Source organism: Vulpes vulpes, chromosome 1 (genome assembly GCF_048418805.1).
Source record: "Vulpes vulpes isolate BD-2025 chromosome 1, VulVul3, whole genome shotgun sequence".
NCBI classification, from domain to species: Eukaryota; Metazoa; Chordata; class Mammalia; order Carnivora; family Canidae; genus Vulpes; species Vulpes vulpes.
In genome coordinates, this window is record NC_132780.1 from 132,382,230 (window position 1) to 132,404,856 (window position 22,627).

At 53.9% G+C, this 22,627-nt stretch overlaps 2 protein-coding genes across 4 annotated transcripts; one reads left to right on the forward strand and one right to left on the reverse strand.

The window, feature by feature from the left end:
• Window positions 1–1,135: 1,135 nt before the first annotated feature.
• HMGA1 (high mobility group AT-hook 1) lies at window positions 1,136–10,912 on the forward strand. Of its 2 annotated transcripts, none has more exons than XM_025990759.2 (6): window positions 1,136–1,588; window positions 1,834–1,947; window positions 5,510–5,688; window positions 7,405–7,488; window positions 8,092–8,142; window positions 9,530–10,912. In XM_025990759.2, the coding sequence occupies exons 3-6, from the start codon at window positions 5,554–5,556 to the stop codon at window positions 9,581–9,583; spliced, it is 324 nt and encodes a 107-aa protein (XP_025846544.1). In that variant the 5' UTR covers window positions 1,136–1,588; window positions 1,834–1,947; window positions 5,510–5,553; the 3' UTR covers window positions 9,584–10,912. The 2 variants fall into 2 exon arrangements, with proteins under 2 accessions (XP_025846544.1, XP_025846545.1); XM_025990760.2 differs by having other exon boundaries at window positions 1,194–1,588; window positions 5,510–5,655.
• A 180-nt stretch (window positions 10,913–11,092) lies between these two features.
• SMIM29 (small integral membrane protein 29) lies at window positions 11,093–13,702 on the reverse strand. 2 transcript variants are annotated; one of them, XM_025990761.2, is made up of 5 exons: window positions 13,610–13,702; window positions 12,347–12,530; window positions 12,123–12,148; window positions 11,680–11,785; window positions 11,093–11,526 (listed from the first exon to the last, which is right to left on the reverse strand). In XM_025990761.2, the coding sequence occupies exons 2-5, from the start codon at window positions 12,455–12,457 to the stop codon at window positions 11,461–11,463; spliced, it is 309 nt and encodes a 102-aa protein (XP_025846546.1). In that variant the 5' UTR covers window positions 12,458–12,530; window positions 13,610–13,702; the 3' UTR covers window positions 11,093–11,460. The 2 variants fall into 2 exon arrangements, with proteins under 2 accessions (XP_025846546.1, XP_025846548.1); XM_025990763.2 differs by lacking the exon at window positions 13,610–13,702 and adding an exon at window positions 13,334–13,519.
• Window positions 13,703–22,627: the final 8,925 nt, after the last annotated feature.

Genomic DNA, 22,627 nt, shown 5'->3' on the forward strand with positions numbered 1-22,627 from the left:
GCGCGCGCTGGGCGGCCTCCGGGCCCACCCCGAGCCCTGGCCGGCCCCAGGCCCGCGCGCCCTCCTGGCTGAACCCGCGCCCGGGGCCCCCGGCGCCTTCCCGCCCGGGCGCTCCCGCCCCCACCCGGCCGAGCACGTGCTGCCCCCGGCCCCGAGCGCCGGCCCGCCGCCCCGGGTGGGGGCTGGGCCCATCCCGCGCCGCTCCCCACCCCCACCGGAAACATTCCTGAAACATTCCTGAAAGTAGGAGGCCCGGCCCCTCCGGCTCCCACCCCGCCTCCACTCCGGGCGCAGGGTTTTCCTGGCGGCCCCCTCCATCGCCGGCTCGCCCCCTGAGGAGGGGGCTGGGCTGGGGCCTCGGCCGGCCGGGGAGGAAGGAGGGGAGCAAAGAAAAACATGAGTCACAGCCGTGTGTCACTGGGCCGCATTGCATTTCCCTGCATCACGGGAGGTGTGGAGGGCAGCCGCGGGACCAGAGGCGGGAGGTGCGCCCGAGGAGGCCCGGACCCGGCCTGCAGGGCGCGCCGCTCTCGACAGCGCCCTTTCTTCTCCCACCGCCCTCCCCGCCATCTTTCGACTTTGGCTTCCTCCTCGTTCGTGCAACAAGTCTCTGTGGCGCCGGGCGGGCCAGGCGTGGCGGGGACGGCTCGCGTCGACCCAGGCCCTGCCCTCAAAGTGCTTCCAGGCGACCGTGGGCTCACGCCTTCTCGTTTTCCTTCGCAGCGGAGAAGACTAGGGCACCGGTGGGGAGGCGTATCTCCAAAACACCATGCGAGTCCCCTAGAGGGACGAGTCCACCCTCGGGTTTACCTGCAAGCGAGCCAATCGTTGGCTTCGCTTGGAGGCTGCACCTGGATGACGGCTCACTCGCGGCCATTAATAAGCGAGAACTCGGGATTTCACAAGTTTCACGTTTGGATTTCACAAGACTTGTATTTCACCAGTCAGCCACACGCAGGTTGGCACTGAAATGCACATGCTGACACCTGTCCGCCCAGGGGAATCTGCGAGCCGCGAATCTGGGCGCTGGGGCGGCGGGTAGGCCGCGGAATTCTCCCGGGCGCGTTCCTCCCCGCCCCCGCCCGCCCGCGCGGATCCCGCGGGCACTAACGCCCGCCCACACCCAGCGCGCCCCGCGGGCGCCGGGCCCACGCGCCCGGAAGGTCCCTGGAGGTGATCCTCCCAGGACCGCCCCCCCGCCCCGTTCCAGGCTGTGAGGACGCCCTCCCCTCTCCCCCCGCGAAAAGCCCCTTGGCGTTCCCACTCCATGCACCCTCCCCGGGCTCCCGGCCCGGGACAGTAGAGAGGGGATCGTGGCCTCGGGTTCCCAGCCCAGGCCTCCCGCGCACCCCTCCCCGTCGTCAGCACCCACCCGCGCGGCGGCGGCGGCTGGCGGGCGGCCGCCCTTTTAAATCCCCGGGCTCATTTGCATGGCCCCGCCCCCCACAGTGACACGGCTGGCGCGGGCGGGCCCGTCCCCCCTGCCCCTGGGTCGCTCTTTTTAAGCTCCCCTGAGCCGGGGCTGCGCTCCTCTAATTGGGACTCCGAGCCCGGGCTATTTCTGGCGCTGGCGCGGCTCCAAGAAGGCGTGAGTTCGCGGCCCCTCCGGTGGCTTCTTTTTTTTTATATATCTATCATTTAATTAAATTATTTATTTATTGAGGCCGCGCACGGGCCGTGCCTAGCTTCCTGCCCCTCGCCATCCTTCGGGGGAGGGCGAATATTTTTGTCCCCCCGCCTGAATGTGACAGATAAATACCCCGCGGGGGCCTGGGCGGCGAGCACGCGGCGGCGGCGGTCTCTGAGCGCCTCTGCTCTCTCTCCCGGTTTCAGATCCGCATTTGCTACCAGCGGCGGCGGCGGCGGAGCCAGGCCGGTCCTCAGCGCCCAGCACCGTCGCTCCCGGCAGCCCGGAGCGCGCACCGCAGGCCGGCGGCCGAGCTCGCGGTGAGTCGTCCCCGGGGCCCGCGGCGGCGGCGGAGGAGGAGGGGGCGCCCGCGCCCCCGCCCGCACGCCGCCCCTCCTGCGAGCCGCCCGGGGCTGCAGCGCGCGCCTCCGGCTTTATTCCCAGGCCGGGGCTGCGCGAGCCGGCGGCGGGGGAGGGCCGCGCGGCGCGGGGGCGGGCGGCGGGGCCCCGCGGCGCGGGGAGGGCGCCCGCACCCCTTCCCCCGCGCCGCGGGTGCCCTGTGGGGGGCGGGGACCCGGGAAAGGCGCGCGGTGGGGGAGGGGGCGCGCGGCTGCGGCGAGCGCGAGTTGTGCACCCGGCGGAGCCCGGTGCACCTCGCGCGGCCGCCGCTCCCGCTGGAGCCCGAGCCCGAGCCGGGGCCCGGGCTGTGGGGGGTGGGGAGAGGAGCGGGCTGCGGCGAGGCGGGCGAGAGGGGGGCCGGGCGCCCCCCGCAGCCCCGGGAAGTTCTAGAAGTGAGGGGGATGGGCGGGAGCCCCGCAATTCAGCTCTGCTCCCGCTCGGCCTTCCTCTTGGTGCCCCCCCCTACGCAGAGGAGGCCGAACCGCGCGGCCCTGGGTTTGGGGCTTCACCCCGACCCCACCTCTGGCCCGGCCCGCGCCTCTTCAGCCCCCGGGGCCGGGCCTGCCCTCCGCCCCCACAAACAGGTTTCTCTGCTTTGCAGGGCTCTGTTGGAACTAGTCCCTCTGACTCCCCGTTTCAATTTTTTTTTTTTTTCTGGAGCTTTATTTTGCGGGGAGGGCGCGGAGGGAGGTGGCTTTCTTCCTCTACCCCGCGCCCGCGCGCGCCAGGTTTCCTGCCCCAAGGCGGGCTTGGGTGCCCCCTCTGGCAGGAAGTGGGGCCGGGTGCACCCGCGTGGCGGTGCATGCGGTCGGGGTGCACCAGTTTCCCGCGCCTGCGAGAGCAGCCCGTGCCCCTCCCCCCGCGCGCTCGGGCCCCTAGTTTCGTTGGCTGACCTGCAACGGCCCGGCCCAGACACTTGCAGAGTCACCCTGGGGCCGGGTCTGGAGCAGGGGGCGACAGAGACTTTAATCAGTCTCCAGGAGGGTAAGGAAAGAAAGTCCCGGGCTAGAGGGGTCGCCGGTAACAACCTCTTTCGCTCACCAACTTGCTGTGTGACCTTGGGCAACTCCTCAGGCCTCTCTGGGCTACTTTTTTTCCGGAAAACAAGGGAGCCCCATGATGATTTCCTAGGGTTGTGCTCGTAGACTCGTGTGCATTTGTGGAAGACCCATTGCATGCACGGTGTGTGGAGGGGCAAGCTTGAGGCCCAAAAAGGCTCATTACATACAGAAGGATTCAGGTTGGGCCCTAAACATGGCTTCGCCAGCCAGGCTTCTGATATTCAGAAACAGGTGGAAGAAGAGACCAGCATTTGTTGGTTTCACGAGAGAGGGCTTCAGGCCTTCATTCAGTTCCTGGAGGCCTGGAAGGGGAGGGAGTTGGAGAGTGGATTAAAGGGGTCCCCAGGAGTATGAGGTGGTGGTGGGGATCTCCAGATGATGCAGGAACTTTCCCGGAGACCCACCAGGATTCCCAGGCATGCTGGGCCCAGGCTTTCTGGGATTAGGGGCTGGCTTGGCCCAACTGGAACCCCCTCCGTGAGGGGGCCTTCTGCAGACCTCATGTGAGGTCAGCGCTCATTTAGACTGATTAATTTTGATGTTTAGCTTGAAGGGGAACCTGTGGTGTAATATAAGATTCTAATCACTGCCTGTAATTACAGAGCAGGCCAAGCCACTAATGACGGCGCAGGATAAATCACCAACCACCTTGTTTAAAAGGGTCTTCAAGTCTGAAATATTATAAAATAGAATAATTACCAAAGTCTCACCGTCTGGAGAATCGTGATGCTTGAGGATGGGGGCCTCAAGCCCTCCAAAAATCACAAGTTTGCAAAAAACTTTCTTTTCTCTTGGCTAAGTTAAAATTGGAAATGTGTTTGAAAATCTGAAATAGGGGAAAGAAAAGTCATTTTCGAATATCCTAGTTCTCATTTTGATTGGAGTGAGGACTTTATGTTGACGCATTTAACTATGATCTTGACTATGATCATTTAACTATGATCTGGTTTAATCTTTGGCATCAGTTTGGAGAGGGAGCTGGGGTAGATGTCTTCCCATTACCCCATTTTACAGATGGAGGTCTTTTGGAAGTGTAGCTGCGTGGGCCCGCCCTTTCCCAAGGGCAACCAGGGATCTGTTACCAGGGAGGTATAGACAGAGTCCTGGGTCTCCCGGGTCTCCTGTCTCTGCAACTGGAAAGACAAGAGGGGAAATGGGATGGGGGAGGGGAGGACCCTCACTGTGTTTTAAGCCTCTGGAAGAGCCTCCCTAATCCGGGGTGCAGGTGCTCCTTGCAGTGGGAGGTTTTATGTAAACTCAAAATTAGTGGGGCTGATTAAACCCAAAACGGCCTCTAAGAAGAGGGAAAATGCTAGAAAAGAAGCTTTGAGGACCAGCTCTGCCAGGGCTGGGGGGGTGGGAGGGAGGGAGGGCAGCCAGCATCTGCTAGAAGGATCCATCTCAGTGGAGAAATACTGCCCCTCCTGAAAGCAGGCATCAAAGGGGAAGATTTTATTTGACTCCAGGTGGGTGGGGTGGGGACAAGGGGAAAGTGCTTTGGGGTTTTCCTCCCCTATTACAATTTTGGCCATCTTCCCCCTTCCCAAATTGTTCCCAGCCTTGAATCCCCAAGGCTCTAGCCCAGGGAGAGCGGAGAGGAGACCGAAGTGGTGGGGTGGGCACGACCCCTGGCCAGGTGATTGATGTGGAGTGTCGCAGTTGGTCCTGAGGCTTGGGCCGTGGCAGATAGGCAACTCTGTTGGCCAGGTGGGGGGGGTACTGATGGCCCTGGCTGTCTGGGGCTGATTGATTCTGCTTCCCTTTCCTCCCCTGTTGCCTGTGAGCCATTCAGGCTTGCTTTTCTCTAAGAGAAAGGGCAGCTGGCTAGACAGAGGGACCCTGGGCAATGTGAGGACCCCCCCAACCTACACCTCCGTCTAGGTGGCCTCACCTGCAGAAATACATCTGAGCTTGGCTGTGCCTCTTGGGCCTGGGCCCCGTGGGGGTGGCAGGACAACAAAGCACCCTTCTGAGCAGGAGATAAGGAGTTGATTAGGGCCAACGGCCCAGCCCCACCCTGTAGCAGCCTGCCGGGGCTGGGTGGACACCCCCCCCCCCAACTCCCCATCCTTTTTTTTTCTTTCTTTTTTTTTTTTTTTAAGATTTTATTTATTTATTCATGAGAGACACACACAGCGAGAGGCAGGGACCACAGGCAGAGGGAGAAGCAGGCTCCATGCAGGGAGCTCAATGCAGGACCTGATCCCAGGACTCCAGGATCACACCCTGGGCTGAAGGTGGCGCTAAACCACTGAGCCACCCAGGGATTCCCCCTCACCCCATCCTCATGATGTCAGGAATCCTGGGTAGCCCTAGGAGTAGGCAGGGTCCTACAGTGCATTTGGAGGGTGGAAGTGGTGAAGGAGTTTGGAGGTGGCTGAAACAAGATGTCGTGTTTAAAACAACTTCTTCTGCTCCCTAGTATCCCAGCCGTCGCTCCTCCACCTGCTCCAGAGAGAAGGGAAGATGAGCGAGTCGAGCTCGAAGTCCAGCCAGCCTTTGGCCTCCAAGCAGGAAAAGGACGGCACTGAGAAGCGAGGGCGGGGCCGGCCGCGCAAGCAGCCTCCGGTGAGTCCCGGGACGGCGCTGGTAGGGAGTCAGGTGGGTGTCCAAACCTTTGCTCAGTTTACCCCCTTTGGGTTAGGGAGGTGCCACGTGTCTGAGCAAGTGACAGCTGGAGTAGAGGGCTGCAGAATCCATGCTGCATGTCCGTGTGTGCTCACTCCAAACATGCACCCCACACATGCCAACCCTGGTCCGCTCCTGAGACCCCAGGAGAGAAGTGGGGGCTGAGAAATTTGAGTGACCCCTGAGCCCATGCCAGATAATCCAAGCCAGAAGTGACCCCATGCTCACATCCTGGTAAACTACCCACCCTTTATGTCCAGGCTGTTGTGGATAGACCAACACGTTTACAAAAACACGGTAAAGAGGAGTTTACATACACGTCTAAGTCCTGTGTTTCTAATCCTTAGGCTCACTGCACATACTAGTCTGTCCATTAGCCATAAAAGTTACTAAATACTTAACTGTCAACTCCGTACTTCCTTATCCCAGACCTATAACAAAGCTTGTGGGCTGCACCTGTCCACAGGCCTGGCTTCAAGCAGCCCTGGGCCCAGGCACTACTCTGGCTCCGTAAAAGGAAACGGAAGCCCGAGAACAGAAAATGTGGGGAAGTTGTCATAGGGGTGGGACTCTGGGAACCCTGATGCTGGCCACCACTGAGGTTCCACAGGGTTAGAAGGCCAGCCTGGCCCCTTGGGGCACTCTAGGGAGCATGGCCGGTGAGGCTGTCGGGGGAGCATCTGTCACTTGGTAGAGATCTTGGATTCTCTCGGAGGGGCTGCAGGGGCGAGGGCCAGAGGCCAGGGGTCCAGGTCAACCCTTGTTCTTTGCTCCGTGGGCCTCAGGCTTCTCCTACCTGTAGGATGGAGGGCACGGGAGGTACTGACTGCGGGGAGACGTGAGCCCTGAGAAGTCAGAGTGGAGGGCTTCAGCTGCCCCTGGCACAGCCCACAGTGTGGAGGGAGTTGGTCTTTTTGTCTCGTTCCCTCGGCCTCCACCTCTTGCCAGGTAGCTGGGGTCTGCAGCCGGGTGTCTGTGTGGTGGTGGGGGGTGTTTTGGGTTACTGGACCGTAGTTCCAAACAGCCTGTGGGCAGCTACCCCGAAACCGTAGCTGACCTGCCTTTACTGCCCAGCTTCTGTGCATTATGCAGCAGCTTTTTATTCCGTCAGGCTTAGTCAGGCTTAGTAAATTTCACCGGCGACTCCGGCAGGGATCTCTTGGTCTCTGACATCCGGGCCTGATTTCCCTCCATGGGACAAAGCCTGGAGGGAGTTTGGTTTGCAGGTAGTGGCTGGAGGCTCCCTCTGGTTGGGGGAGGTGTTTATCCTCTTCTGCATCCCCCCAGGGGCTGGGGCGTGGTATTGGCCCAGTGGGGGACACTTCCTCTGATGCTGTGAGGGAAGTCTTCTCACCATTTGCAGTTGAGGAGACTGAGTCCGAAGCATTCTGGGTCTTGCCTGAGAGCTTAGGGCCCATTGGTGGCAGAGCTGCCGGATGGGGTTTTTCTGCCCTATGACCCCTTTCTGAAATTTTTCTGGTTTCTTGTCATTTTGTTGTCACAGGGAAGCACGGGAGGGGCTTTGCAAAATAGAGCGAGAACCTGGGTCTGGAGGGCTTGCCTGCTGTGGTGCCTGTGGATTTCTGGGTCAGGGTGATAGCTGGCTGACTTGGGTGGAGGGGAGAGCTGTGTCTCGAAAGGGGTGGGGCAGATGGCATCTGTGTCTGATTATCCTACCTGCCTTTGCAGAAGGAACCCAGTGAAGTGCCAACACCTAAGAGACCTCGGGGCCGACCAAAGGGGAGCAAAAACAAGGGTGCTGCCAAGACCCGGGTAAGGATGAAGGAGGCACGGGTGGCAGTGGGTCTTGGCTAACTGGGGACAGCAGGGCAATGACTGACTCCTCACTGGTGGGCACTCAGGCCTGCACGGGACGATGGGGAAATCCAGTTAGAAGCCCCATAGCTCTCCTTGTCTGGAGAAAGGCGAATGGGGAAGAGTGAAGGGGTAGTTCCATCACTCCTTAGGCTGACCATGTTCCCTTCCATTCCGGGGTCCCCTGGATCCCCAGAGAAATGGGGCCAAGCAGGGAAGGCCAGATTTACAGTGGCATCAGTCTCTCAGAGAAGTTGTTTTGTTTTTTATTTTATTTTTTCTGAGACACGACTCATATCCTCTGAGTCATGGGTGGAGGAGGGAGTGGGGGGCGTGTGTGTATATTGGGGGGGGGTGCAGTGTGGCTAGCCAGTCATCACCAGCTGGCTTCGGGTGGGCCCGAAGGCTGAGGGGTGGGCCCGCAGGCTGAGGGAGTCCCAGGCTGCCCTGAGCAGAGGTAGGTGGTTCGGCCCCTCCCCATCCTGGTGGGGCACCGGGCATCCGGTGAGCAGTGGTAGGGATGTTTTTCAACTTAGTGGATCTTTTTCTCTGACCATCTAGAAAACTACCACAACTCCAGGGAGGAAACCGAGGGGCAGACCCAAAAAACTGGTAGGTGAAGGGATGGCGGCCGTTTCTTATTTCCTGGGAGGGTGTTTAAGAATGGGTGACAGATTGGTCCTGCGTGCTCTACCTGGGAAGATGGCTCTGCCCAACCTGAGCCAGGAATCCTAGTGGGACATCCTCATTCTTTCTACCCAGGCCGGGAGAGGGAGAGGATGTGCGTGTGGCCCAGCGTCCTGGCACCCAGCCCACGGCTTTTAAAGGGCTGTGTCCCTGAGAAGTGAAGGGTCCTGGGGACAAACCAGACTCTGACCCCTGCCCTGCCTGGGTGGGGGGGTTGGGGCTACTTCTCTTTCCTCTACTCCTAGAACAGACTCCATTTCTAGGGGGAACTTGGAGGCCATCTAGTCTCCCACCCCCGGGCCCCATTACAGAAATGAGGAAAGAAGACTATGAGCATAGGGTGAGGTCTGTCCTCCCCACGCTCTTGGGTAGCGAAGGAAGTAGCAGCAAAGGAGCTCAGCCCTGGGGCAGGTGGGTAGTGCTCTGTGGGAGCAGATCCCACTCAGCACCTCAACTGGGACCCACCATCCGTTTCTGAGCCCCCCCCCACCCCAACACCTATTAATGAAAGAAGGTAGGCGAAGTCCAGGAGGCTGCTTCTAGGGCCTATACTGAAGTTAAGGCAACCCTAGTCTGCTCTTTCTGGCCTTTTCCTACCTACCCCACCCCCCAATCTGATCTCAAGGCCTTCATTCCTCGAGCTGAGCCACCACCAGGGTGAGGAGGGGAGTTAGGGGGTGCTGGCCCGGCCCCAGGAGTGAGTAACAGGAAACAAGTTGTTTTGGAGTTTGTGCCTGGCACGGGGGCCGCAGGCCCATGTGGTGTCCCGACATTCCCGCCCAGTGAGTGAGCCCCGGCGGCACACACTTCCCCTTCCTCCCCGCCCTGGCCCGGGGTCAGTCCATGGCCCATCAGCTGCCTCTGCGGGCCAAGGCCACCTGGTTCCCCGGCACTGCACCCAGCACACCCCGCAGCCGCCCCTTCCCGCTTCCTCTTTCTGGCCACCTCTCCCTTCCCTTCCTACAGAGAGCCACTCACTTCCTCGGGCTGCAGCTCAGTGCCACACAGGGCTCTGTGGGTCCCCCCATGTCTACCACAGGCCCGGGGGCCAAGGGGGCCTGGCCTGGTGCAAGAGCAGCATGTGTGTGGGGTTTTTTTTTCCCTCCCTCTAAATTCTTCCTTTTTTATGAATGAAACTGGGCCGTGGAGGTTGCTGAGTCACTCACACACTCAGCCTTGACTCATCCCCCTTCTGGAGAGCCAGGGAGCCCGGGGAGGGGTGGGAGCGATCCTGGCCTGTGCCTGCCCCCTTCCCCCAGGTTGGGGGGGGGCAGGCCTGGCCCTCCCACTGACTGCCCTGTCCACCTCACAGGAGAAGGAGGAAGAAGAGGGCATCTCGCAGGAGTCCTCCGAAGAGGAGCAGTGACCGCGCCGTGCCGCCCGCTCCTTCACCAAGGGGCAGTTTCCTTCTGGGACTGGACAGCTCCGCTCCGCTCCGCTCCCACCGCCCCCGCCCCTTCCCCCAGACCCACGCCTCCCCGCCACCCCCCTGCGCCTTCACCACCACACTACACAGCACACCAGCCGCTGCGGGGCCCCAAGGCCCGAGTGGGAGCCGTCTCCTTTGGTCTTGGTTTCCAGTGACCCCTCCACCCACACGCACACTTGCCCTTCCAGACAAGGCTGACTTCCCACTGCACTGTATGCCCTGCCCCTGCCGCATCCTCCTGCTCAGTGGTGGGGACATTGCTGACCGGGCTCTTGGCTTTGGGCGGGGGTCCCTTCTGCTTCCCCATTCTTCCTCTGGCTACCCACTAAGGGGCCTGGGAGGGCTCCCCTGGCCTTAAAAGGGGCCCAAGCGCCCATCTCATTCTGATCTGCCCCACTCCACAGCACTGGCAGCAGCAGGTATGGCCGGTAGGGAGGGGCACTCGGCCCCAAGATGCCCCCCGACTGACCTGTGTTTCACTAGGTGCGGTTCACACCCACTTCTCTTCCTTCCCACTTTGCCTGGTCCCTGCTCTGGGTCAGACAGCCCCCTTTGGGCACAGGAAGGAAGGCAGGAGGGGTTTGAGCCCCCCTACTCTCTAAATGGGCCCAGCCCACCTTCCTTCCTGGAATCTGTTGCAGTGAGGGAAATGCATTCCCCCCCTTTATCCAGGTGAGGCTCAGGAGGTCCACGTTCCCTGTGGCAGCCACCTGAGGTGGGCTAGAGCGCCTGCCCAACCCCATGCGCTTCCCCCTCGGCCTCAGTATCCCTTTCCTTACATGGGGCACTGATAACAAGGAGCTAGCCTTGCCCACTCCCACCCTTCTGCTCCTCCCCACCCCCCAAGGTTCTGGTTCCATCTTTTCCTCTGTTCACAAACTACCTCTGGACAGTTGTGTTGTTTTTGTTCAATGTTTCCATTCTTAGACATCTGTCATTGCTGCTGTGACCAGCGCCAAATGTTCATCCTCATTGCCTCCTCCTGTCCTGCCCACATCCCCTCCTCCGAGACTTTTAGGGGAAGGGCCCCAGGGCAGAGCAGGCTGGGTTACCGATTACCCCAGTCCCAGGGAAGGTGGGGCTCTGCCCCTAGGATGCTGCAGCAGAGTGAGGGGGGGGGCCTGTATAGACCGTCAAGGGTGTAGGGGCCACCTTCTCCCCCTGTTCTGCTGGGGAGGAGGTAGTCATTATTTGTCCCAGCCTGGGGCCCCCCCATCTGGTTTCCTATTTGCAGTTACTTGAATAAAAAAAATATCCTTTTCTGGACTGGAGTCTTCCTCTGGTGGGCACCTGGGGTAGGTGTGAAAGGTGTGTGGAAGCCAAAGATCTAGTTGACAGGGGTGGCTTACCCAAGGGCTCTGTTCAGCTCAGGAGAGGGGAAGAGAAGCTCCAGGGAAGGTAATTTAAGCCTTTCTTGGAAAAAAAAAAAAAAAAAAAACATACCCCTAGCCACAAAACATTTTATTTACAAAATATATATACTGAATACTATACATTGGGCCCTGTCACCGTGGAAACACGTTCAAAGCCAGGTGGGGGAGGGCTCGAGAAAGGTGGTGCCTAACCTTCCCTTCCACCCCAGCTGGAAAGCCTTTTCTATTAGGGGGAGCGGGTGGTAGGCTGCACCCTGTCACACAGGGTTGAGGGCCCTGTGGAGGGTGGGGGAGTGAGGTGCCGCTGGGGATGGAAGGAGAGGAGACACAGTTCCCAGCAGGGGGAGCTGGGTGAGTGCTAGCGGACAGGGAGGCAGCAGACTGCAGGCCCTGGGCACGCCCCAGACCCCATGGTTCTGGAGAGCAGGGAGAGGGGTCTGGTTAGGTCTTGACATCCAGTAAGGGCATCCGCTTGTGCTGGTAACCACTCTGCCAGCCATGGACCACCTGTGGGGAGAGATGGGGCCATGGGGTGGAGTTCCTGGGCCTCAGCACAACCATGGGGATGCCCCACTAGCCCGGCCCATGTGGGGGAGGGGAGTATGGATGGGAACGCAGCAGCTGGACCTCTGCTAATTCCTGGAGCCCCCGAGTGCTCACCTTGGGGTCCCCCACATCAGACAGTAGCTCCTGCTCAGCCTCATGTAGCTCCTCGGCAGGGTCGTAGCTGTACATGGGGAGCAGGTGATGGCGAAGCCGGTCCACTCTGGGGAGCAGGGGAGGGGAGCTCAGCCCAGGGTGGGTGTCCACTCCCTTCAAACACCTGACAGCCCTGTGTCTACTCCCCAATGCAGTGGGACCTCCAGTGGGTGCCTTCAGGGGCACACTAGGGTTCTAAGAATAGGAGCCCAATTTTATAAGGGGCCTCTCATGTGGGTAAGCCCAGGGTGGGCAGGAAATCCTAACAATGGGGTGCGGAGAATTTCAGGCTTGTATAAGGATAGCCGAGGGGCATCTTAACCGTGTATGTAGAGAACCTGATCCTACAGGAAGAAGTGTAAGCAGAATGCAGGGGAGGTAACATTAGGGGCAGAGACACTCACCGCTTTTTCTTCTGGACATACATTACCTGTAACAGAGACACACAGCTGCAGAGGCTGCTGAGCCCACAAGTGAGCACAGCCCACAAGTGAGACACCCACCTGTACCCCTCCACTTGCGTAAGAGCAGGACAGCTGAGACCATGTGTGCAGGCTGGACCAGCCCCGCCCCCTTCCTGCCTCAGCAGAGGTGTGGGTGTTTATGTGCCTATGAGGGGACTCCTTACCACAGCCACCACCACCCCGACCAGGGTGATGAGGAAGAAAGGCCCCAGCACGTAGCCCACCATGGAGTCACTGTTGGCCTGAGGGGCATTGGGCACTGTAGTGTTACTCATGACCTCGGCAGCCGGAGGGCTGGGTAGTCAGCATGGGCAGTTGAGCCTCGGGAGGGCGCCTCCACTGGGCTCCCTGGGGAGGAGGAAGGGAGGTTATCAATTTCACCCAGAGTGACAGCCAAGCTCTGGATCCCTCCCCAGGAGCTGGTGATGTATCAAAACTTGGGTCGGGCACTGGGACGAGGTATCCTCCAAGTCAGTGTGCTGGGTTTAACCTTACAGTGAGTGACTCACTGGATACCCTGAATGTAGAAGACACCAAGGGGAGGCCCAGAGTCCTGCCCAGCCCCTATCCCCCCAAATCAGGGTGAGGCCCCAGTCAGGTGCTGGCCAGACATCTGCACATCTGAACCAAGAAAAGCTTAGATACACGATCCGGGCTTCTGTGGCAACCCCTCCGGACACTGGGCTGCCAGCACCTATCCACTGGAGCAAAAGGAGAGATCTGACAAAAAACATGAGGGTCCTACACTGGGGGGCCGCGGGGTGAGGCAGGAGCATCTGGAGGAGCCTGCCTCAGTCTCGCCCAATCCCCACACTTTAGGCAATAGGCCCGGCCCTCCCTAGGCCGGGCTGGTCCCTGGCGTTCCTGCAGACACACAGCCGGGACAGCCTCTCCCCTACTGGTCTCGTGCCAGGGTGGACACGGGTGGGCAGGGCTGGATTGTATCTGCGAGGTGATGTCACCTCCCTCTGGTCCCCACCCGGGGCTCCGCCCAGGTCCCTCCCCTCTTAGCCTGGGCTGCCAGGCGGAGGTGAGAGGGTCAGTTCCCGTCGAGAGATGCAAGGAGATGGTCCGTGGGCTCCTCACGCAGACCCCAAGGTCCCCGACCCCGCTTCGCCTGGGTCTCCACTGGACCGCAAGGTATGAACTACCTGTCCCGGTGTCCGTGGGGGCAGCGAGCTTGCACAGTCGCATGCACACCGTCCCATGGTCGAGGGGACATGCCGAGGTGGGGCGGGTGTCGGGCCGCTCCGAGGATGCGGACCAGCATCGGCGAGTGGGAGGTCGTTCCCACGGCGCTGGGCGACTCGGCCGAGGGAGGGAGGTTTGGGGGTTGCGCTGAGGGCCCGGGCCTCCCGGAATCCGGCCCCCCGGGATGCGGCCCCGCGCCGGCGCTCCGCAGCCCGGCCCACCCGACCGTGCCTTACCTCCCGCCGCTGCAGCCCGGACAGGAACGCCCTCGCCTTGCTCCCAGGCCCCGGAAGAGCCGGCAGGCGCGTGATCAAAGGACCCGGGGAAATGGGCGGGGCCTCAGCGCCGGGACGCAGCCAATCCGGTGGCGGAAGGCGGACGGCCCGAAGGCTTCTGGAGCGGCCAATCGGAGGCGAGGGCCCAGGCTGCAGGGCCCACCCCCCGGCGGCAGGGGGCAGCCGAGCGCCGCGCAGCGGGGGGAGGAGAGCGCGCGGGGTGGGGGCGGGGCCGGGGCGGCTTCCCGGCGGCCCCCGGGGCGGAGCCCGGCGCGCGCGGCCCCGGAGGCGGCCGTGGTCCCTGCGTCGGGCTTCCTCGTCCTTCTGGGTGCAGCCCAGGTGTCCCGCCAAGCGGCTCCCGGAGCTTAGGTCAGGCGCGGGCTGCTCTCCGCTGCCCGGGGCCCGCAAGGACTCCGCGAGTGGTCCTGGGCCCGGTGCCCTCTGCGCTGTGCTCGGAGGCACATGGAACAGGCAGCCCGGGTTCGCCCCTGCCTGGCCGTGGGACCTGGCCGGCACTTGGCCTCCACCCTTTTCTGCGCCTGGGTCCTAACGTCTGCAACACAGGCCCTTGTGAGGATCACACGACGCCCTGGATAAGCAGTCTGGCGCATACCGTGCCCTGTCAGGTCCCCCGCTAACCTCCGTCGGTCTTGACGCACACGTGCAGCAGCAGGGTGCAGCCCCCCCCCCCCCCCCCCCCCCCCCGCCCGGGGTCACCAGCACCTTGAGAAGTGGGTAAATTCGTTAGCTTGACTGGCGCGATCATTAATGCCACACACTGGAGATGGATTGATGGATTTTTACCAATGTCAGCACCCTGGTTGTGATACTCTGCTATAGTTGTGCAAAGGGAAGCTAGGCAAAGGATACAAGGGATCTCTCTTGTTTCTTTCTTTCTTTCTTTCTTTCTTTCTTTCTTTCTTTCTTTTTTTTAAGATTTTATTTATTTATTCATTAGAGACAGGCAGAGACACAGCAGAGGGAGAAGCAGGCTCCATGCAGGGAGCCCCATGCGGGACTCGATCCTGGGACCCCAGGATCACGACCTCAGCCGAAGACAGACACTAACCGCTGAGCCACCCAGGCTTCCCATCTCTCTTGTTTCTTACACTCGTATGTTACCTCAAGTACGTGTGTAGGTTTGTACTAGACCAAGACTCCAGCTGGCAGTGGATGAAAGCCACATAAAAGTTGTGGGAGCTGGGCAGCCCTGGTGGCCCAGCGGTTTAGCGTCGCTTTCAGCCTGGGTCATGATCCTGGAGACCGGGGATTGAGTCCCATGTCGGGCTCCCTGCACAGAGCCTGCTTCTCCCTCTGTCTGTGTCTCTGCCTCTCTCTTTCTCTCTCTGTGTCTGTCGTAAATAAATAAAAAATATTAAAAAAAAAAAAAAAAAGTTGTGGGAGCTGAGCCAGGCTGAGGCCCTCCAGGGTCCTTGGATGCTACTGGAGATGAAGGGATTACCTGGATCCCCTTATTCTTGCCAGAGACACCCAGTGGCACGGACATGGTTGAGCCATTTGGTCTGGTCTGGCCTGTTTCCTCAGGCCTTTCCAAAGAAGGTTGATCAGGGCAAGTCTGATGCAGAGATGACCCAATCTAGAACCAGAGGGCAGTTGGGAACTCTGGCCTCTTGCCTTCAGACACCATCATCTGACTGGTAGGAAATCAGAGATAAGGGGAAAGGAATGACAGAAATGCTTGGGTCTGGAGGCTCCAGGTGGATTCCTTGGTGTTCTCCGGCTTTTGAGTCTGAAGAGTAAGAAGACCACTGATCGCAGGCTTCTATCAGAGCTGAGGGCAGAGGGAGGAAGCCACATCCCCAGGCAGGGCCTGCCTCACCTCGCAAGAGGTTAGGATCAAAAGACGGGTTTTAGAACCCCCTGGCTGCCCACACACATGACCTCTGTCCTCATCCCCACAGTTTCTGACCACATATCTTGAGGGCTCTCTAGGGGTGGGCTTAGAGGTCAACTGGCTAAGCCAGTGTGTAGAAAGGACTGGGGTCTCAGCATCACTCAGTAAACCCCAATTTACAAATGAGTAAGCTGAAGCCCTGAGCAGTGTGATGACTTCCCAAGGCCCTTGTGATCAGCAAGGGTGAAGCGGAATGGAAGGACAGGTGGGTCCCTCTTCCTGGTCAGCTTTGTGCCAGTGGCTGCTCCATGTCTATATTTGAAGCCTGGTTTGTTCCTGTGATAAGGCTTCAAACCCCAAGAGGGCACCCCCCAAGCCTGGCCAGGGAATACTCCAGCCCTCCTTGTTCTCATCATGCTGTTGCATGAAGGAAAGGGAGAGATAGGGCAGAGCTGAGGTTGTACCATGCCACCCTGATAAAGTTTGAACTGTTCCCTCACCCATGTTTCTATGGTTAGTGCGTGGCCTTATGTATCCCCTTTCACTAATGCCTTACTCATCCTTGCCTCCCCCTGCTCTGGACCTATCTAACAAATCATAAAAGCAACACTTGAGAAGATCAAATTGTTGACAAGTAATGTAAATTCATTCTGGAACAAAGCTCAAGAAGATGTATAGGAATGCAGCTATCCAGCCCCCAATAAGGTAACATTCCTAATGTGTTGCATCCACTAAAAAAATGGATTCATAAATAGACATGCAAAGAGGCAGGAAAACACAATCTATAATCAACTGAAACTGACCCAGAACTGAAAGATGTTAGACCTAAGGAGAACACTAAAACAGTTATAACTATATTCCTTATGCTTAACAAGTTAAGGAGAGACAAGAAGGATATTTAAAAGTCCCAAATAGGGGATCCCTGGGTGGTGCAGCAGTTTGGCGCCTGCCTTTGGCCCAGGGCGCGATCCTGGAGACCCGGGATCGAATCCCACATCGGGCTCCCAGTGCATGGAGCCTGCTTCTCCCTCTGCCTGTGTCTCTTCCCCTCTCTCTGTATCTCTCATGGATAAATAAATAAAAAAATAAAATAAAACACAAGTCCCAAATTGAGTTTCTTTCTTTCTTTCTTTCTTTCTTTCTTTCTTTCTTTCTTTCTTTCTTTCTTTCTTTCTTTCTTTCTTTCTCTTTCTTTCTTTCTTTTTCTTTCTTTCTTTCTTTTAAGGTTTTGTTTACTCATCAGAGACACGGAGTGTTAGAGAGGCAGAGACATAGGCAGAGGGAGAAGCAGGCTCCCCGCAGGGAGCCTGATGCAGGACTCGATCCCGGGACGCCAGGATCACGCCCTGAGCCAAAGGCAGATGCCCAAGCACTGAGCCACCCAGGAGTCCCTCCAAATTGAATTTCTAAACATGAAAACTTCAATGTCTGGGACAACTGAGTGTCTCAGTGGTTGAGCGTCTGCCTTGGGTCCAGGGCGTGATCCTGGAGTCCTGGCACCGAGTCCCATATCGGGTTCCCTGTGGGGAGCCTGCTTCTCTCTCTCTGCCTCTGTCTCTGCCTCACTCTCTCTCTCTCTGTGTCTCTCATGAATGAATAAATGTAAAAAAAATCTTAAAAGAAAACTTCAATGTCCAAGATGAAAAATACACCAAATGAGATTAGTGGCAGATTAGATTGCAGAAGAAAATATACGTGTACATGAAGGCATTAGAATAGAAATCATCCAAAATGAAAAAGAGAAAAAAGAATCTAGAATAAAATTACAAGAGCATCAGTGAATTGTGGGATTCAATTTCAAGTGGCCTAATAGATGAGTAAGTAGAGAGGCCCAGAAGAAGAGAGGGTGAGGTGACAAAAATATTTGAAGAACTAATGACTGAAAGGTTTCCAAAAGAAATGAAGATTATAAACCCATAGATCCAGGAAACACAGTAAACCCCAAGCACAAGAAACATGAAGAAAACTATACGAAGGCATATTATAGTCAAATTGCTTAAAATGAGTAATAAAGAGAAAATCTTAAAAGATGTAATATACAGAGAAACAAAGTATGACATTTGAGTTCCACCCAGAATAATTCATGTAAGAAGACAGTGAAGCAATATCTTTAAAACATCAAAAGGAAACCTCCCAATGTAGAACATTAGGCAAAAATATCTTTCAAAAATATACAGTAGCCAAATGATGGAAGAACCTATAGATAGACCATCTATCCAGGGGTCTGTGGATAGATGAATGGATAAAGAAGATATGGTATAAATATACAATGGAGTATTTTTCAGCCACAAAAAAGAATAAAATCTTGCCATTTTCAACAATGTGGAGGGAAGTAGTATAATGCTAAGCAAAGTAAGTCAGAGAAAGACAAATATAATATTTCACTCATGTGGAATGTAAGAAACAAAAAAATTGTGAGCAAAGGGAAAGAGAGAGAGAGAGAGAGAGAGAGAGAGAGAGAGAAACCAAGAAATAGACTCTTAACTCTAGAGAACAAACTGATGGTGACCAGAGGGGAGGTGGGCAGGGGGATGGGTGAAACAGGTGATGGGGATTGAGAAGTGATTTGTTGTGTTGAGCACTGAGTAATGTATAGAACTGTTGAATCACTATATGGTATACATGAGACTAATATAACACTGTATGTTAACTATACTGGAATTCAAATTAAAACTTCATAAAAAATATCTTTCAAAAACAAAGGTGAAATAAAGATATCTTCAGATATATAAAAACTTAGAGAATTCATCACTAGCAGACCTGCACTTCAAAAAAAGTTAAAGGAAATTCTTCAGGCAAAAAGAAAATGTAAAAATGTGAACCTTCCCAAAGGAATGGAGAGCTCTGGCAATGGTAATTACTTGAGTATATCATCTTTTTCTCTTATCACTTAAGTCTTTAAAAAAGATAATTGTGTTTAAAAAATGATAATGTGGGCAGCCCCTGTGGCGCAGCGGTTTAGCGCCGCCTGCAGCCCGGGGTTTGATCCTGGGGACCCTGGATCGAGTCCCACGTTGGGCTCCCTACATGGAGCCTGCTTCTCCCTCTGCCTATGTCTCTATGTCTCTCTCTCTCTCTCTCTGCCTCTATGAATAAATAAATAAATAAATTCTTTTTTTTTTTTTTTAAAGAAAATGATTCAAGTTAACATATGTAAAAGTAAAACATGTAAAAATGAAATGTCCAATCAATAGCATAAAGGCTGGACAGGAAATGGAAATATATTGTAAGATTCTGGGGTGCTTGGGTGGCTCAGTTGGTTAAGCATCAGACTCTTGATTTCGGCTCAGGTCATGATTTCAGGGTTGTGGGATCAAGCCCCATGTTGGGGTCTGTGGCCAGGGGGGAGCCTGCTTGTTCCTCTACTCCTCTCAAATAAGTTAATAAATAAAATCTTGAAAAAAAAATTCAGATATATATGAGATTTTATAATAGTAGTTAAAGGCGAACTGTGGTAAGTTAAAGATGTATGCTGTAAAGCTTAAAGCAACTAATAAAACAACACAGTTATAGCTAATAAGGCAGCAAAGGAGAGAAGATGGAATAAAAAATACTGAAGTAATCCAAACGAAAACAGAAAAAGAGGAAACGGGGAGCAAAAAACAGATGAGACAACTAGAAAACAAGTAGGATGATAAACTAAAACCTAACTACCCTTGATCCTTAAACAGCCTGGCAATTAGGAGCAGCCAAATATCTATGTAGAATTTTTGACTCCCCCAGAACTGAACTACTAATAGCCTGCTGTTGACCAGAAACCTTACCAATAACATAAACAGTTGATTAACACATTTTTTTGTATATGTATTATATACTGTATTCTTTTTTTGAAAGTTTCTTTATGCCCAGTGTGGGGCTCAAACTCATGACCCCAAAATCAAGAGTTGCCTGCTTTACCAACTAAGCCAGCCGGGCGTCCCTATATTATATTCTTACAATAAAGTAAATAGAGTAAAGAAAATATTAAGAAAGTCATAAGGAAGAGAAAATACATTTACAGTACTATATTTATTTTTAAAAATCTGCACAGTTCAAACTAATGCTGGTCAGGAGTCAACTGTATATCACTCATCACATTAAAGGTGAATTGTCTAAACAATCTAATTAAAAGGCAGAGATTGTCAGAGTGGATAAAAAAGCAAGACCCAATTATGTGCTGCCCATGAGAAATGTACTTTGAGTATAAAGACTCAAATAGGGTAAAAACAAAAAGATGGAAAAAATAGCTTTTGCTAGTCAAAAGAAGGCTGGGAGGGCTATAATAATATAATACAAAGTTGATTTCAGGGCAGAGAATATTGCCAAGGATAAAGAAGTTCAATTCGTAATGACAAAGGGGTTAATTAACTGAGGACATAATAATTCTAAATGTTCAGGTGCCCAGTAAGAGACCTTCAAACAATATGTCACCAAAACGGATAGAACTACAAGAAAAAGTGGTCACAAGTCAGAGATTTCAACAATACTCTTTTAGTAATTGATAAAACAAGTAGACAAACACTAAGCCAGGATATAGTAGACTTGAACAGTACTATCAACCAACTTGACACACAGAACATTTACCAAGACATTATATTCTGGGCCATAAAATAAATCTCAATAAATTAAAAGGGATTCAAGTCATACAAAGTATGTTCTCTGATCATAGTAGAATTATATTAGCAATCAGGGGCACCTGGGTGGCTCAGTCAGTTAAGTGTTCGACTCTTGATTTTTGGCTCAGGTCATGATCTCAGGGCCATGAGACCGAACCCTGTGTTGGGTTTGCACTGAACATGGAGCCTGTTTAAGACTCTCTCTCTGCCCCTCTGCAGCCCTCATCACTCTCACTCTCTCTCTCTCTTTAAAAAAAGAAAGAAAGAAAAAAAAAAAAAACAATCAAAACAGAAAGATCCTTGGAAAATCCTCAAAATGTTTGGAAAATGAATAATATACCTCTGGATCAAAAAATAATTAGGGGGGTGCCTGGCTCCTCAGTCGGTAGGTGTGTGACTCTTGATCTCAGGGTTGTAAGTTTGAGCACCGTGTTGGGTGCAGAGATTACTTAAAAATATTTTAAAAATATTTTATGGGACGCCTGGGTAGCTCTGTGTTTGAGTGGCTGCCCTCTGCCCAGGGCATGATCCCAGAGTCCCAGCATGGAGTCCCATATCAGGCTCCTTTCATGGAGCCTGCCTCTGCCTCTCTCTGTGTCTCTCATGAATAAATAAATAAAATCATTAAAAAAAAAATAAAAATTTTTAAAAACTTAAAATTTAAAGTATTAAAAAAAATAATTAGAACATATTTGGAACTGAATGAAAATGAAAACACAACATAGAATCTGTGGAGGCGGGATCCCTGGGTGGTGCAGCGGTTTGGCGCCTGCCTTTGGCCCAGGGCGTGATCCTCCAGACCTAGGATCGAGTCCCACATCGGGCTCCCGGTGCATGGAGCCTGCTTCTCCCTCTGCCTATGTCTCTGCCTCTCTCTCTCTCTCTGTATGACTATCATAAGTAAATAAAATTTAAAAAAAAGAAAAGAATCTGTGGAGGCACTTGTATTAGAGAGATTTATGGCGCTAAATGCCTTAAAAAAAAATCTCATGTTAATGACGTCAGCTTCCATCTGAAACCAAAAGATGCGGAAGAAAAGAACAAAGATCAATGCAGAAATCTTTGATTTTTGTTTAAAACATTTTTAAAGATTTAAAAAAATTATTGATTCATGAGAGACACAGAGAGAGGCAGAGACACAAGCAGAGGGAGAAGCAGGCTCCCGGTGAGAAGCCCGGTGTGGGACTCGATCCCAGGACCCCAGGATCACACCCTGAGGCAAAGGCAGATCTCAACCACTGAGCCACTCGGGTGCCCCGATGCAAAAATCTTTGAAAGAGAAAACAGAAAAATAAAGAAAAATCAATAAAACCAAAAGCTGCTTAAGATCAACAAAATAGGGCCCCCTGGGGAGGCTCAGTGAGTTAAGTGTCTGCCTTCAGCTCAGGTCATGATCTCCAGTCCCTGCATGGGACTTCCTGCTCAGCAGGAAGTCTGCTTCTCTCTCTCTCTCTCTCTCTCTTTCTCCTTCTGTCCCTCCCCACCCCTTGTTTTTTTTCTCTCTCTCTCTCTCTTTCTCCTTCTGTCCCTCCCCACCCCTTGTTTTCTCTCTCTCTCTCTCTCTCTCTCAAGTAAATAAATAAAATCTTTTAAAAAAATCAACAAAATAGATAAACCTCAAGCCAGAATGATCAGGAAAAAAAAAATACAAACCACCAATATCAGTAATGAGAGAGGTGATATCACAACAGATTTTTACAGATAATTAAGGAATAATAAAGAGATATTAGGGACAACTTTATGCCAATAAATTCAATAACTTAGGTGAAATAGAGAACACATGGAAAGACACAAATTACCTAGGTGCACTTAGGAATAAACAGATAAATTTATAACAGTTTAGGTTGAATTGATACCATCTTAGCTTTAATAGCATACATTAATGCCTCCTATCCAATTCCACACCCCATTTATGTTGTTATTGTTACAAATTCATCTTTATGTATTGTGTACATGTGAACATAGATTTATGATTATTGGGGGGATCCCTGGATGGCTCAGTGGTTTAGTGCCTGCCTTTGGCCCAGGGCGCAATCCTGGAGACCCGGGATGGAGTCCCATGTCGGGCTCCCGGCATGAAGCCTGCTTCTCCCTCTGCCTGTGTCTCTGCCTCTCTGTCTGTCTGTCTCTCTCTATCATGAATAAATAAATAAAAGTATTTTAAAAAATATTTATGATTATTGTTTTATGCATCTGTCTTATAAATCATGTAAGAAACAAAAAGGAGGATTTACATACCAAAAATACAACAATATTAGTTTTAAATATTTACCATGTAGTTACCTTTACCAGTGATCTTTATTTCTTTATGTGGCTTTGAGTTATCATCTAGTGCCTTTTTGTTTCACTCTGATGGACTCACTTTAACATTTCTTGGAGGGCAGGTTACTAGCAATAAATCCCATAAATTTTTGTTTATCTGAGGATGTCTTCTTAATTTTGAAGGATAGTTTTTCTGGATATAGAATTCTTGGTTGACAGTTTTCCCCCCTTCTTACAGTACTTTATTTTAGCTATTTATTTTTTAGT

Coding starts and splice junctions, on each gene's coding strand:
- HMGA1 (XM_025990759.2), top strand. CDS start 5,554: ATGAGCGAGTCGAGCTCGAAGTCCAGCCAGCCTTTGGCCTCCAAGCAG. Junction 7,489..8,091: donor AGGGTGCTGCCAAGACCCGG/GTAAGGATGAAG, acceptor CTGACCATCTAG/AAAACTACCACAACTCCAGG. Junction 8,143..9,529: donor GGGGCAGACCCAAAAAACTG/GTAGGTGAAGGG, acceptor TCCACCTCACAG/GAGAAGGAGGAAGAAGAGGG.
- SMIM29 (XM_025990761.2), bottom strand. CDS start 12,457: ATGAGTAACACTACAGTGCCCAATGCCCCTCAGGCCAACAGTGACTCC. Junction 12,149..12,346: donor TCGGGGTGGTGGTGGCTGTG/GTAAGGAGTCCC, acceptor TCTCTGTTACAG/GTAATGTATGTCCAGAAGAA. Junction 11,527..11,679: donor CTGATGTGGGGGACCCCAAG/GTGAGCACTCGG, acceptor CTCTCCCCACAG/GTGGTCCATGGCTGGCAGAG.